Below are 15,334 nucleotides of genomic sequence, written 5' to 3' on the forward strand. Positions count from 1 at the left end.
TGTTATCCCCCAACACAACAGCAGGTGCTGCCACTCACCCAAACTGTGCTGCCCGAGTGGGATCTGAGTTACTACAGAGAATTCTTTCCTGGGTGCTGGCTGGTGAGTCTTGCCCACATGCTCAGGCTTTAACTGATCGCCATATTTGGGGTTGGGAAGGAATTTTCCTCGAGGGCAGATTGGCAGAGGCCCTGGAGGTTTTTCGCCTTCCTCTGCAGCATGGGGCATGGCAGGGCCGCCCGGGAGTGAAGGTGTGGGGGGGGGCAAGTGGGGCAATTTGCCCCAGGCCCCTGGCCCCAGAGGGGCCCCCATGAGAATATAGTATTCTATAGTATTGCAACTTTTTTTATGGAAGGGGCCCCCAAAATTGCTTTGCCCCAGGCCCCTGAATCCTCTGGGTGGCCCTGGGGCACGAGGCACTTGCTGGAGGATTCTCTGCACCTTGAGGTCTTTAAACCACGATTTGAGGACTTCAGTAACTCAGGCATAGGTTAGGGGTTTGTTACAGGAGTGGATGGGTGAGATTCTGTGGCCTGCGTTGTGCAGGAGGTCAGACTAAATGATCATAATGGTCCTTCTGACCTTAAAGTCTATGAGTCTATGAGCAGACACGGGCCAGTTTTCCAGCCCCCCAGGCACGCACCCCCCTTTGGAGTATAAACCCAAAATTATACCATCTTGCACTGCACAGGGATCTGTACAGTGTAACTCATTAATATGTACAGTGTAAGCTCATTAATATGTCTGCCCCCCCCTTGTTTTATGTTTAAACAAAACCGCAAACTAAGCCTAAAATACTAGAAAGATTGGATATGACTTAGCAATTTCTCATCCTGACTGATGATACAAGCAGGCTTGCAGATTCTCAAGGCACAAGCTGCACTTGCTTTGCAGCTTGGGCTCCTCACCCCCATTCCAAGTCCTTTTCCTTACGAGCTTCTCTTAGGTGTTGAGTTGTGGGGGCGTGAAGGACCACAGATGAGGTCACTCTCTGCCTTATATAGCTTTAACATATGGCAGGAACCCTTTGTTCTAAAAACAGTTCCCAGCCAGTTTGTGGAAAAATATAGGTACCCAAAATGGAGATTAGTGTCATGTGGTCCAGTCACATGCCCTTGCATGCCCTGCTGATTCATAGCAGCCATTACTTACAGGCTGTCTGGAGCGTTCTCAGGAAGGCTCACCAGGTAGGGGATAAGCTTCTCCTAAGGCCTATTGTTTCTTCCTACTGGCCCATTACCCTGAATAGGCCCTTCTCCACCTACTATCTAGACTGGAAGCATCTTGCCCAGTGGGCATTGCCCAGGTGTAACTACATTTGAAATATAGATACATAGTAAATATTCATAATTTTAGATACAAAAATGATATATGCATACAAATAGGATAATCATATTCAGCAAATCATAACTTTTCCTATCACACCTTACATGATGCATCTTATACAAAATGCATCATAAGTATGCCATAATCATATCATAATAATATTACTAGGATGAATATGGGGTGTTGTGTCACAGTATTATTTGAAGATACTTTAAATTCTGTTTCTATGAGTGATGTTCTACTTATCTGAAAGGCTATGGGAGAACATCAATATATGAAGAGGCATACACCATGGGGAAAATGGGTCAGTTTGTTCTGATAGTCAGTGAGCTCAGATCAGGTAGCTGACCCAGATGGATAAAGAAGAAGGCAGGGGCTCTATCAGAGGCTCTTGCTTTGTTCTGGGCTTTCAGATTAGTGCAAGAGACTAGAAGCTATCATAGCTCATGTACAGTTTGTGGTTCTACTTTCATTTTATTACTCAATTAGATGTTTGTCTTTTTCTCTACTAAAAAGTGGGAGTCTTTGGGAACCTGGTAACACAACCAAGTATCCAGTGAGTGGGAAGAAATACCATTATATTCAGCTGTTGCTAAACTATGTTGCTGCTTCATTCACAGCATATCTAGAATCTGTCCCTTCCTGTCTATTCCCCATGCCAGAGTTCTTGGCCATGCCTTACCAACACAATCTTCTCTCGGATCTTCCTGAAACACATTTCCCCTTCTTTACAGACTATCCAAACTGTTATCTCCAAGCTCTTCTTCCTTGCTTGCTGCTCCAGCTCTTTTCATGTTCCTCCACTCATACCACATCCACTTCCTCAATAATTTAAAACTCATCTAGATTATTAAAGCTCTGCAGAGCTCTACCCTATGTTTATCTCACCATTAGTCACCTGCCACTGTGGCAAGCATATTTAGTATGAGATCCTGCTTTTGCTTGCTACATAAGGAGCCATGCGCACCTATGACACTACATACAAATGTTAATGTAATAAAATAAAATAATAACAATAATATCCACTTTCTTTTATTCAAACACAAATGGAAGACTCACCACCAAGTCCAGACAGCATATCATGTTAGTGTTTTAACTAACCAATATTTCTTCATATGTAACTTTTTGATGTATATACACTTTAGATAATAAACCAGAACACTTATACTTCTAATAAAGTGAGTTATTTCATTAATTACTTAAAATACATGTGAGTTAAACAAAAAAGTTGCACAGAAAAGTGTTTCCACATGAATGGCATATATAAATAATTCATATATATCTATGCAGCAGTGTCTTGCTGTATATATTTGTACCTCATGAGGGATGTAGTCTGGTGGCAACTTCTCCAGCATCTCATCAGCAAGACGCTGTACCATTGCTTCTCTGGTTTCCCCTCCTCCACTGCCGCTGTCTTTAGGCTGAATGCTAACTATTGTGCTTAATGTCTCATTAGCCATATTAGTCTGATAAGTTATGTCTGCATTAGGGTGAAGTCCAAATACCTTAAAATAAAAAAGTATACAATAAGAAAAAAAATGAAGAATTATGTCTAAAAAAAATAGAGTGCTCTTGTTAATACACTATATTGATTTTTTAAAATATATCAGTTAATAGTCTACACAAAGGAAAAAGACAAGGAAGCAGATCCTTAGATGATGTAAATCAGCATAACCTCATTAAGGTCAATGGGGTACACTGATCTAAATCAGATAAGCATCTGGATCAAGTTATACAAAAAACTCTTAACATGTAAGCCCTGAATTAATGTGCACCCCCTAAAACCAGCCAAATCACCTTCTCCATTTGTTTCAGAAAATGCTTTCCTTGACCTATTCATTGTAACAGAAAAGTTTCTAGCGACTACAGTACTGACTACTTCAATATCTTAGTCATGTGAAAGATATGCACATGTATGGTATTGTACAAGTCATAAATATTAGTAATTATGATGTTTCCTTTATCATTACTATTCCACCATTTTCCGTTTCTGACCCCCCTAAATTGTCTTCCTTTCAAATTTTCTCTTTTCTCTAATATATTTGTTAGGAGTGGTACTGGTGGATCAGGTTTCTAAAACATGGACAATAAAAAACAAAACCCACACTGTATACCGTATATATTTGAAAGCACCCATACAGATTTTATGAACAGAGATATATTCGGGATGTGTTATGTTTATCTATTTCTGGGTTTAAGTCTTTTTTTTCCCTGGCTTTGAAAACTTAATTATTTTATTTAGTCTGAAAGAGGTATAGCATGAGCAGTGACCTATGCCCGCCGCTGCTTCAGTCCCGACCTAAAAACAGCAACCATAAAAGATAACAACAGTTCAGACTTCATGCTCATTCAATCTTTGTATTCTCTGCTGAGACTATCAGTAAGTCTTTAACTGTCCATTTGGATGGTGATTCTTGTACACCGGGAACTGATCTGTGAACACCAGCTCATTTCATATACAGAAGACACTTCTAATGCTTAGTAATTAATTACTCTAAGAATAAAAGGCATAAAAATGATTAAGTTTAATATTGTTATGCTTGCAACTTTAAAAATTCAGAGACAGATCTTCAGCTGGTGTAAGTGCATCAAAGTCAATGGAGCTGCACCAGTTTAAACCACCTGGGAATCTAGCTCTGAAAGTGTTATTGTTATAGACCAGGGGTGGGCAATCTATGGCACGCATGCCAAAGGTGGCATGTGAGCTGATTTTCAGTGGCACTCACACTGCCCAGGTCCTGGCCACCGGTCCGGGGGGCTCTGCATTTTAATTTAATTTTAAATTAAGCTTCTTAAACATTTTAAAAACCTTATTTACTTTACATACAACAATAGTTTAGTTATATATTATAGCCTTATAGAAAGAGACCTTCTAAAAACGTTAAAATGTATTACTGGCACGCGAAACCTTAAATCAAAGTGAATAAATGAAGACTCAGCACACCACTTCTGAAAGTTTGCTGATCCCCGTTATAGACCCAGTTCTGCTTGGAGACACAGTGTGTGCACACAATTCCCATTCAATTAGGCTCCAAGTAGGATTTAAAACATATTTCACAGATAGGACTTGTACAGTTAATACAACCTACGTATTTAGAACTATTAAGAAATATGTGAAAGAGTCAATGCACAGTATTACATCTGTATGACTATCATGGAATACAATAAACATTTGAAGATTAAAGATGTTCATGATTTTTTGACCTCCTTTGTTGAAGAGAGTGAGACTTTCTCTGGGCAAAGGAATCAGGATATGGCTGGCAGGAACCATATCATCGTTATCATTTTAAAAACAGAAAAGCTTCATTTTTGCTATAGAGAATTAGTAGCAATGCCTTTGTCCTAGTTCAAAACAAGAGAAAATGTCTCCCTTTGTGTATGTAAATTATAGTACTTTACTGAGGACTAAATTCATCCCTGGAGTAACTTCACTGAAGTTAGAGAAGTTACGCCAGGGATGAATTTGGTCTTGTGTGCATCTTCGTGCATGCATGGGAGAATAAAGAAGAAACAGAAAACACAGTAATATTATCCTGGGGCAGTTCAGTGTCCTTAATCCTCCTGGACACTAATCTAGAAACCTAATTTAAAGGGAGTTTTGGGTGCATAAGGAATCCAGAATTGTACCCCTTAGTTTTTCAACTGACTGGAGTTAAAAATCCAGCTGTAAACAGTCCACACCCTCCTGTCTGAAATCTAAGTGCATTTCAAAGGGATTTCTGAATTCAATAGCCCTCTTCAGAAGACAGTGTTTATTCTGATTTACTAATGCAAAGGTTGAATTTCATCAAAGGAGCAATGATACAGCAGTCAGATTTATTCAATCTGTCTTTCTTAACCAAAAATGGAGATAGGATGAAACAAAAATTATACTGTCTTGACTAATACAATATCCTTCTTGGATCAGAGAAGACTGAGCTTAAAAGGTCAGGGGTTTCCAAAAGCTATTCAAAAGGAGTTTGGAGTGACAGAAGGACTTTGTCACTTTCCTCGTGACCTGTGAGAATCTGGGTCAGTCTTTTGAAGGAGAAAGAGATCTTTGCATATTCAGGGTTTGATCCTACACCGCTGAAGTGAAAGGCAAAACTCCCGTATATAAAAAACACAAATCTGGATTGGCAGGCACCAAAACACTGAGAAAATAAGCCCCCAAATTCTGAAGCAGGCTTCAAAACACTGAGGAAAAGCAGGTGCAGGAGCCAGAACTGAGATCTGGGAAAGAGCTGAAGCAGACGGGATGCAGTTCCTGTGGTGACCTGCTTCACTATGATCACAATGGATCCACTGGAATGTTGGGAGAGCAGCATTTACACTCAGCTGGGGAAGGTGCACATCAGCCAGTAAGGAGTTTGGCTTGCACTTACCCTGCTACTGCCGCCTTAAGGATCCAAAACCTTCATAGCTAAGGGAGTTGCATTAAGAAGCTAAGACCCAGAAATGAGAATCCTGGACAGATGATGGGTCAGAATCTCACCCAAAATCAATGGAGCTAGGGGATCTGACCCAGTATCTTTAGAGAGATGTTTTATCCAGAGCTTTTCCACAGTTGCTTCTGTCCCTTCAAGAACTCAGACGATGTCATCTATTTTTGCAGCTCTTTTGCAGAATCCCGATAGTACATGCTGTATGTTTGGAAGTACCTTTGTGGTTTCCTTTCTTGGAATTAGAAGAGGAACCTTCAGTTCTGGATTATATCACTACAAAGTAAAAGTTAGGCTTTGCCTACAATGGGCTTTTTGCACAGGATAAACTGCACTGGTCTGAGCCATTAGTGTAGTTACGCTGCACTGTGCCTACATTAAGTTTACCTCATTTTCAAACCAGAGAGAGCCAAACTGGTGCAAGTCACTTTTTACACTGGTACAGTACAATTACACTAGAGATTTGTGCCAATGCAGCTATCTCAGCACAGCTACATTAGCTTAGAAAAACACCAGTGCAGACAAAGCATTCATGGATCAATCCATCAATGCTAACCTGCATGGAACTTGGAGGGAGGAGCCCAGGTTGCAGAAGGGAAGAGTTTGGAGGAGGCATCAGGAAACCAATCTGTGTGCACATAGCTAGGATGCTTACTGCAGTTGCAGGATCTCTGCAAACAGTTCTCTTAATAAAGAGCCAGTTTAGTTTTACAAGTATGGAGTCCTTTCACGTTATTACTTAGCATGTGGTGGTCGTGCATGAAATAGTCTCAGAAACAAGTCTGTATATTCGGTGCACTTTAATTCCAATAAATGTTATCTTCAGAGGCATTTGTAAACCTCATAGTACATCCATTTTTATTTCAGCTTCAACTAACAACTCCCTGTCCTCAAAATGGAACAGGCCCAGATGATAACAATGGCTTGTTAAGTGAGAACAACTGTTTTCATTTTCATAACGTCTGTTGTCTGAGCTCTGCCCTGTTCCATATACGGATGATTTAAAAAGTCTAGCGCTTTAATTAGTATAATTCTCTTAATGCTTTAAAACTTAAAACATTTTTACCTCAGGTGTATCAACAATTGGCAGCTGCTCTATGTGCTGGAGATAGTCTTCAACTGTCTTGCCTTTTGGAATAATGTAACCTTTGTAGAAGCAAAATTTGTCAGTAAACATACTCTCTCCAAACCACACTCTGGCAAATGTATTTAGCAACATTTTGTCAAGGTCGTCTGTTACACGGCCACCATACTGTACTTCTCCAAGCATATAGCGAACACAGCTCCAGTTCACCCCACGCTTAATGTCAACCTCATCCAAATGATTCTGAATAAACTGCACACTGGCTGCAAAGTCTGCTTGGTTAAATTCATAAGGGATGTTCCAGCCCAACGGACCAAACTTTCGTCTTTCCTAATGGAGGAAGATGTTTAAAAGGGTGAAGTTTAGTAACAGAATTTCTACGTATACAAGCATTTGTGAAATATACTAAAAATGCAATAATCCACCCACCATCAATGGAAATTAAAGGGACACTGAGCTTGATTCTAACTGTGCTTACTCCACTGACTTCAATAAAACTATACTTGATTTACACTAGTGTGAGAACAAAATCAGTCCCAGGATTAATTAGCTGGAATCTTATTTTTTTAATATAATACACAGGGAGAGGCAAAGGAGCACGTATTACAAATGACTGGATAGAAATATTTTCATAATTGTTTTTAAAAAGTTCAATGACAGCCACCTGATTAATTCCTGAAAAAATCTTTCATGCAGGGTGAAGGTGTATATTATCCATTTTCCTCTCCGGTGTCTCCTGATGGAGGGATATGATCAGTGTGGGCAGGTAAGTTCAGTATTGGGGGTATCTTTCAATCTAGGGGATGGGTGAAGTTTTTTGTCTTTTCTCATTTTATATGTCCAATTTTGCCCACCACGTTATTTGTATTTAACACAGCTTTCAAGTTCTTAATTATATTCTCCCTTATAAAATATGGTTTATAGTGTAACTGTAAGACAGTTAATTAATAACCTGAACAGTTGTATGTAGAAATGCCACAGCATATAACAATGGTTTCCACTGTGGCATATTGCTCACTTCCAGCTGTTCCTGAGTAATAGCAGAGTATGTCCGCTTTAAACCAGCCTTTACACCTAAATAAACAAATAAATAAATAAAAATCACATTGTATTAGTAAAAAAATTTATAGTATCCATATCTTGGAGTTTTAAGATTGATTTAGGTCTGTTGTAGCAGATTGCCTTCTATGAGAAATGATTATCCCAACACAGAGTATATGCTTTTCTATATTCTGAACAACCATTTTGAATCACTGAACTATTTATTCATTTTGACACAATACCAGTCAAATTACATTTTAGATATTATGCTTAGAGGGACAGGCTTAAACCAAAACATTCGATCTAAAATGTGAGAGTGTCAAAAATTCAAACACAGCTCCAGAGCAAAAAATTTTTTAAACAGACTGACCCTACATTGCAAACCTTGCAGTGCTGGAAACCAAGATCCTAGTCTAAATTTTGTAGTGGAAGCCCATTTCTAATTATGACACTTAAACATTACCATCCTAAAATATGAATTTGTCCACAAATGAATTTGTCCTCATACAATTTTTTTTTCTCTTTGGAGGAAGAATTGAGAACCTAAACCAGAAACTTGGGTAACTGCCCTTGTGAGTGAAAATATCTGGGCTCACTCCATAAATCAAACCACGCTGTCTTTCAGACAGATCAGAAGCAAAACATTTAGAATTCTTACTAACTCACCAGAAATGTAAATAGTGAAATAAGAGGCTTAAATGACTGAGGGATCAAATTTGACCTTGGATACATATTCTCAAGCTCCGACTGACTTCAATAATTGAAACAAGCTGCAACACCTACATATAAATGAAAGGCAAACTATTGCACAGTGCTATGGTAGTTGAAGAAAAAGGACTAGAGAATTGCAAGACAGCATTGCAATCTAGCACTCAAATAAGCCTAAGTTTGAAAACCGCTTCCTGCCACTGACAGGGTCTGGTCAGCTCCTTTCCCATCTTATCCCAGCAGCAGGCATTAGGCAAGTGGCTTCTTTAAAGGAACACTAAGGGGTAAGCCTCTTGTGCACTCCCCTGAAAGATTCTTTCTTGTGCTAGCAAAATGCCGTTGGGTACCCACACATGGCTGACAAAACTCTGCTCCCCTTCCTGCACGTCTCTCAATAGAGGACTGACTTCATCCCTAAAACACCAAGAGCCAGACTGTAGTTGGCTGTTGCACATGTGCGCGAAGAGGAGAAGGCATAAACAGTCTTTCCTCAACCTTGCCTCCCCGCCTCCAGTCCAGAGATCACCCACGGTTGCCATTCCTGCACTCTCCTGAGCACAGGGACTGCCCCCTGTTAGTGCCCCTGTGATGCAATCCACTCATAGACAAAGCATGACCATGGCTTAAGAGAGGCTCATTCGAGTGATAAACCTCTGCACTGCCTCCACGCATGCCTTGGTCTGAAAGGCAGAGTCTGGCCCTGAGTGAGAAGCTGAGGTTTGAAAAGGGATGTAATGCTGAAAAAATTCACCATAGCAAATAGGCTGCAACAGGCAGCTCTCTCGAGATCTTCACTATGGCTTAATGATATGTTTTCTGTGAATTTAGTAAAAAGCAGGAACTCAATAGCAACAGTAGAAGGGAAAGACCTATAGGATTTCATATACTGTATGCACATCTCTACACTTCACATTCTCTTAGCCACATGTAAATGAACCATGGAAACAAACTGATCTGCAAAACAAAACTAACAATAATCATTGTATGTACACTGGGGAGGAAAACATCCATGTGACATATGATGTGATGATCCTCATTCTCATTCTGATTCTCAATACACACATTCAGGAGACATTCACCTTCCCCAGCAGCTGCACTGTTCCTCTCTGCTCTTTCCCCTTTCTTGGTTAATTTGTGCCAGTGTCTTTTTCAGCACGAAGGAGGTTAGAGATAATGGAATTGCCAAGTACAGCAGTGTGAAAAAATCTACACCAAAGCATAGGTTCTGGAAGTAAGGGTGCCGGAGGTGTGGCAGCACTCCCTGGCTTGAAGTGGTTTCCATTATATATAGGGCAGACAGTTTTGTTCAGTGGCTTTCAACACCCCCACTATGCAAATTGTTCCAGCACCTATGTACCGAAGTAAAATTATATTAAAAGTTGCCAAAATTTATGAGAAGCGAGAGAGTTAGCCTTCAATTTATTTATTAATTTGTGTTTTCTGAAAAAACAAAAGGTGATATTTTTGCGGGCAAAAAAAGATAGATATGTGTGAAAATGGTAACTGTTGCCTTGAGACAAATACAGTAACTCCTCACTTACCGTCCTCCCGCTTAACGTTGTTTCAAAGTTACATCGCTGCTCCATTAGGGAACATACTTGTTTAAAGTTGTGCAATGCTCCCTTACAACGTCGTTTGGCTGACTTTACAAGGGAGCATTGCACAAATTCCTCTTCTCCACCTCCTCCCCCTCCCTCCCTCCCAGTGCTTCCCCTGCCACCAAACAGCGGTTTGGTGGCACTTAGGACTTTCTGGGAGGGAGCGAGCGGGGAAGCTGCCCCCCCCCCCCCCGGCAGGCAGGGCCACCCGGAACGCAGGGGCTTTAGGGGCTGCAGGGCTCTGAGCTAAGGGGGCCACAGGGCCCTGGCCTGCAGCTCTAAAGCCCCTTTTGGAATGCAGCTCTGAGATCACAGGCCGGAGGACTCAGGAGGAACAGGGGCAGCTGCGCAGCTGGAGAGAAGCGTCGTTTTCCTCTTCAAAACCGGCTGGAGAGAAGCAACGTTTTGAAGGGGAAAGTGACGCTTCTCTCCGGCCGCTGGCTGCGCAGCTGCCCCTGCTCCTCCTGAGTCCTCCGGCCCGTGCTTGCAGGGCCGCATTCCGAAAGGGGCTTTAGAGTTGCAGGCCAGGGCCCTGGGGCCCCCTTAGCCCAGGGCCCTGCAGCCCCTAAAGCCTAGGGTTACCATTCGTCCATTCAGCAGGGAGGGGTTCTAACTTACCATAAAGATTTCTATAAACAGGAACATAATATTGTTCTCTAATGAAAACACCATTCTACATCAGGAGGGTAAATTATAATGAATATAAATACCCTGGAAACTTAAATATCCCAGGACTAACTGGTGGTAAATACTTATGATCTGTGTTTCCAGCAAGATACTAATTTTGTAACAAGCCTCAAGTTCCACAGCCATCCATTCATTGGAAAATATTTCATGATGAGAAACAGCATCTGTAGATTACTGAAAATTCTGGCAGTTTTGGATGCCTAAAGTTAGGCACCTGAATTTATTTTTAAGCATCTATGTACATAGCCTGATTCCAAAAGGCTGAGCACCACAGCTCCTGTTGACATTCAAGCCACTTATTTAGGCTCCAAAATCTACACTTAGGCATCAATTTTTAGCACTTAAGCTTGCAGATTTTGCCTAATATTCTTCACAATTTATTATATATTGAAACAACAAGATCACCAATAGTCTGTGTTACAAAATGAACAATGAAAATCTTCACAAAAACAGTTTAATGCTTCGTGCATAATGAAATTGATTCACACAGGGTTGCATTTAATTAACTGAGGAATAGGGAGAACATAGAGCAGCATACAGCAATCAGTAAAAGCAGCAACTGTCAGAATGATTTTTTTTTACCTTGAGGTGGTTCATTAGTAAATTTGATAGATGACTGCAAAAGATTAATAGGAAATTTTGGATGGACCTCTGTAGTAATCCATGTCCTGAAACCCTCGTTCATAGATTCCATTGTTATGATGGTGTCCAATAATTCATCAAGGAAATCCAAGCCCAGGTGGCAGTTCTGCAGAAGGAGCCATCCTCCATCTTGCATACACTGATTTAATAAGCGCCTTGCATGGATCTCCTGGCCCTGACCCATTGAAATGGCACGACAAGGAGTATTCTGTAAGAAAAAGGTAAATATCTTGTAATCTCTTAGAAATGATTATTAATGTTGCTTATTATTTTTACAGCATCACAGGGGCTTATGGAACTTAACAGCCAAAGAAATGAAATGTAAGGGGGCGATCTAGGCTGCTGCACTAAAGCTGACACCTCTGAAGATCTGGGTTCTGAACAGGCCCCTATGCTGTTCTCCCGTCCCCACAAGCTAAGAGGACACTACTTCTATGAACATGGTTGCAGCAGGATCCATGAAACACCCACCTTTGCTGCACTTCCCTTCCCCACAACTCTGTGGAAACCTTTCTGTGGTGCAACGTGGATAGGGAAGGAGGATTGGATGTAACTAGCAGTTTTCTGCTGGATGCCCCCCCACCCCTCCAGTTAAAGTACCACGCATTACTGTGGGTAGGGTGTGTAGTAGCTTACTGTTTTCCCCTTGTGACACTCTGTACTTCAATATAGCACTCTGGAACCCCCATATATACTGATATAATTATATGGTTTGTACAGAGTATGCCTTGTGAGCTCTCATTTAAAAAGTCTTGATGTGTTGAACATTAATATCCTGTTGAATTGTAGGTACTAACGTTGTATGTGAAGTTGTTGAAATATGTGCTAGGTGGGAAACGCCCACAGCCAGCCTTTCAGTGGCAACAAAGGAGCAACTAATACTGACAAGACAGATTTACATCAGGACCAGCCAGACATGTTGTTGGCTCATCAAAAAGAATCCCATTCTCTCATAGAGGGCATGTACACAATGGGGCTACTTCCCCTCCACATCACAGCAAAGATCTTTCTAGCACTTGGAGAGAAAGTATAAATGAGGGTCAAGGAAATCACCTCTTAGCCTTGCTCCTCCCCCATCTCAACACCTGGAAGATCGTTTGGAAGACAAAGACTTTGAACTGGGGAGATTGGTCCCAGGCTGAGAAGGAAATTCAGCCTGTGCATTAAGAATAATAAAGTGCCTGGAACATCCAGTGATCTAAGAAAAGCTGTTTGATTCAAATCTTGCTCAGTCTGTTAAAGTTAGAATTTAGACTGTGATTCTATTTTTATTTCTTATGTAACCAACTTTGACCTCTGTGCCTAACACTTACAATCTCTTAAAATCTATCTTTCTGTAGTTAATAAACTTATTTTAATGTTTTGTTCTTACCAGTGAGTTTGTATAAAGTGATTGGGGAATCTGCTCAGATTACAAAGGCTGGTGCATGCCACTTTCCTGTGGTGAACTAATTAACAAGCTTGCACTGTTCAAGAGAAGGTCTTGAGCAGTGTAAGACAGGACATCACTGGGGTGCAAGATATGGGGGCTGGGATCTCCCTGCGTACAATTCATGAGTGGCTTAGAGAGCATTCATGCAATTCAGCTGGACATGTGCCTCTACATGTTGATGGCTGCTTGATCACAGTGCCTGGAGGGGTTTGCTGTTTGTCACTAGCATAGCATTGTGAGAGACAGCCCAGGCTGTAGAGTTTAAGAGGACTCATCAGTCTTGCAGTCTAGGTTGTACCCTAAAGGTACGTCACACCCCTTTATGCTGTGGAAAATCTTCAGGAGGTCTGATGGATTTGGAGCAGCTCTGTAGTGATTTATGAATACTGTATGTTGACCTGGTTATTGGGATGTTTACTGTCTGACCATATTGATTTAGTTTAATCAGGAGCTATCTGGGGAAAAAATGTAGGAAAGGAAAGTGTGGCTCAAGATAAGAAGCGAAGCTCTGTGCATGGATGTCCTTGCCTCCAGGATTTATGGGGGGGCCAAACCCCCTGCCACAAATGTGGGAGCAACCCTGCTACCCTGAGGCAATTAGAAAGAACCTCTGCAAGTGCAATCTTGTGGAGTTTTACTCCTGGGGGAATTCTGCGCCACTGAGCATGTGCAGAATTCATGTTCCCCGCAGATTTCTCTGCTTCCCTACAGAAAAATGACTTCTGACAGGGAAACAAAGGGAAGTTGCAAGAGCAGTCATGCACCACTCCCTAGCTGTGCAGGTACATCATTTCAGGAACCCGGAGCAGCCAGTGGAGAGGTAGATCACTGCAGGGTTGGGGACTCCCCAGTCTGTGGCTCCTACCCTGAGCTGGGCTCAGCTGCTAGTCCCAACTGGGCTGGAGGCAGAAGCAGATGGGACTTTCTCTTCTCCTGAAAGGAGTGGCTGGGGCTTGGTCAGACCCACCCCAAGAAACCTCCCCCAGCTGCAGGAAGCTCAACATCCTCCCATGCTTCCTGCCCCCATTGCTCCTTAGCTGTGGGGGAGCACTCACTATAGGGGAGCTGCTCCCTTATCCGCCCAAACCCCGTGCAGCTGGACCTCGCATACCCACACACCCTCCCCCCCAAGCCTCACCCCGTACACCCAGAACCCCCCTAGCCCTCCATACCCGAAACACACCTCATTGAACCTCAACCCCTGCATCTGGAGCCCCCAGACCCTCTCTCTCCAGACCCTCACCCCTGCACCCAGACCACCCCCCACTGAGCTCCTTGCACTCAAACCCCCGCTCTGAGACCCACCTCGCTGCACCCCCCTGAACCCTCCACACCCAGATCCCCATACCACTGACTCCCAATTAGCTTCACCCAGACCCCCACCCCACCAAGCCCCACTCCCCCTGCAGAGACTCCCACATCCAGACCCCTCCGCTGAGCCCCACCAGCCTCTGTGCATCCAGATCCCCCCCACAACTAGACCCCCCACTAAGTTGCCTGAATCCAGATTGTCCCACACAGAATCCTCTCACCCCACACCTGGATCCCCCACACTGAGCCCCTCCACACTTGTATCCTGCCTGGTTCAGCCTGCCCGCCCCATATCTGTTGCACCTGGCACAGAGAGGCAGGGCCCCAGGGTGTTTCTGGGGCAGGCCCAGGCCTTGTGCTGTGTCAGGGTCGGGTGCAGCCTCACCACTGAGTCTGTGTCCCCAGGGTTGGAGGTGGGGAAGCTGCAGGATGATCTCTCACCTTTGTGTAGCCAGGAGGGCTAGACTGATTAATCTCTAGTCTTCCTCTATCTAAGTGGCTACAGCAGAGACTGGTCGGCACTACAGACCTATGTCGGTATAACAACATGTGAAAAATCCACACCCCTAAGCGACATAGTTATAACAATCTTAACCCCCTGTGTAGACAGTGCTATGTCAACAGGAGAGCTGCTCAGATGCAGTATTTTAAGTGCAGACCTGCCATTACTGGCAGCAAGGCAGGATGGAATGAGGCTGTCATTGGCAAAACAGTAGGCCATGGAATCACAAGTATCCCAAAGGCAGCCGAGAGAACCTATCCTTATATTGAAAAAAATCAACACCTGCAAGACCCCCCCCACACTTTGTGGCAATCAAGGTCCAGACAGGGGAGAACAGGGGGATTGAACCCCAAAGAATAAGCAGTTGAATCAACTGATTGTATACAATGTGTGCTATAAAAATATGTTGAGCAAGGTCTTTTATGAAAGCTTGTAATGTTCTAAACTTAGTGGTCATTATGAGATATGTAGACAGGCTGTGGTTCTGAATTTATGTATTTGTGTATATGGACAACTGTGCTCACAATCTGTGGTGCAGTTCCACCTCACTCCTCAGGGTGGAGGACAGGCAGGCAGGGAGGG

At 42.7% G+C, this 15,334-nt stretch overlaps 1 protein-coding gene across 1 annotated transcript in view; it reads right to left on the reverse strand.

Annotated features, from left to right (window-relative positions):
* Positions 1-15,334, reverse strand: part of LOC128831797 (dynein axonemal heavy chain 5-like) — a 279,614-nt gene that overhangs the window by 36,273 nt on the left and 228,007 nt on the right. Inside the window, exons 70-73 of the mRNA XM_054018564.1 lie at positions 11,448-11,715; positions 7,784-7,905; positions 6,814-7,161; positions 2,643-2,831 (exon numbers count right to left, since the gene is read on the reverse strand). Of these exons, the coding sequence (XP_053874539.1) occupies positions 2,643-2,831; positions 6,814-7,161; positions 7,784-7,905; positions 11,448-11,715 (927 nt within the window). The remainder of the gene's footprint in view (positions 1-2,642; positions 2,832-6,813; positions 7,162-7,783; positions 7,906-11,447; positions 11,716-15,334) is intronic.

The sequence above is a fragment of the Malaclemys terrapin genome, chromosome 2 (assembly GCF_027887155.1).
Source record: "Malaclemys terrapin pileata isolate rMalTer1 chromosome 2, rMalTer1.hap1, whole genome shotgun sequence".
Taxonomy (NCBI): Eukaryota; Metazoa; Chordata; order Testudines; family Emydidae; genus Malaclemys; species Malaclemys terrapin.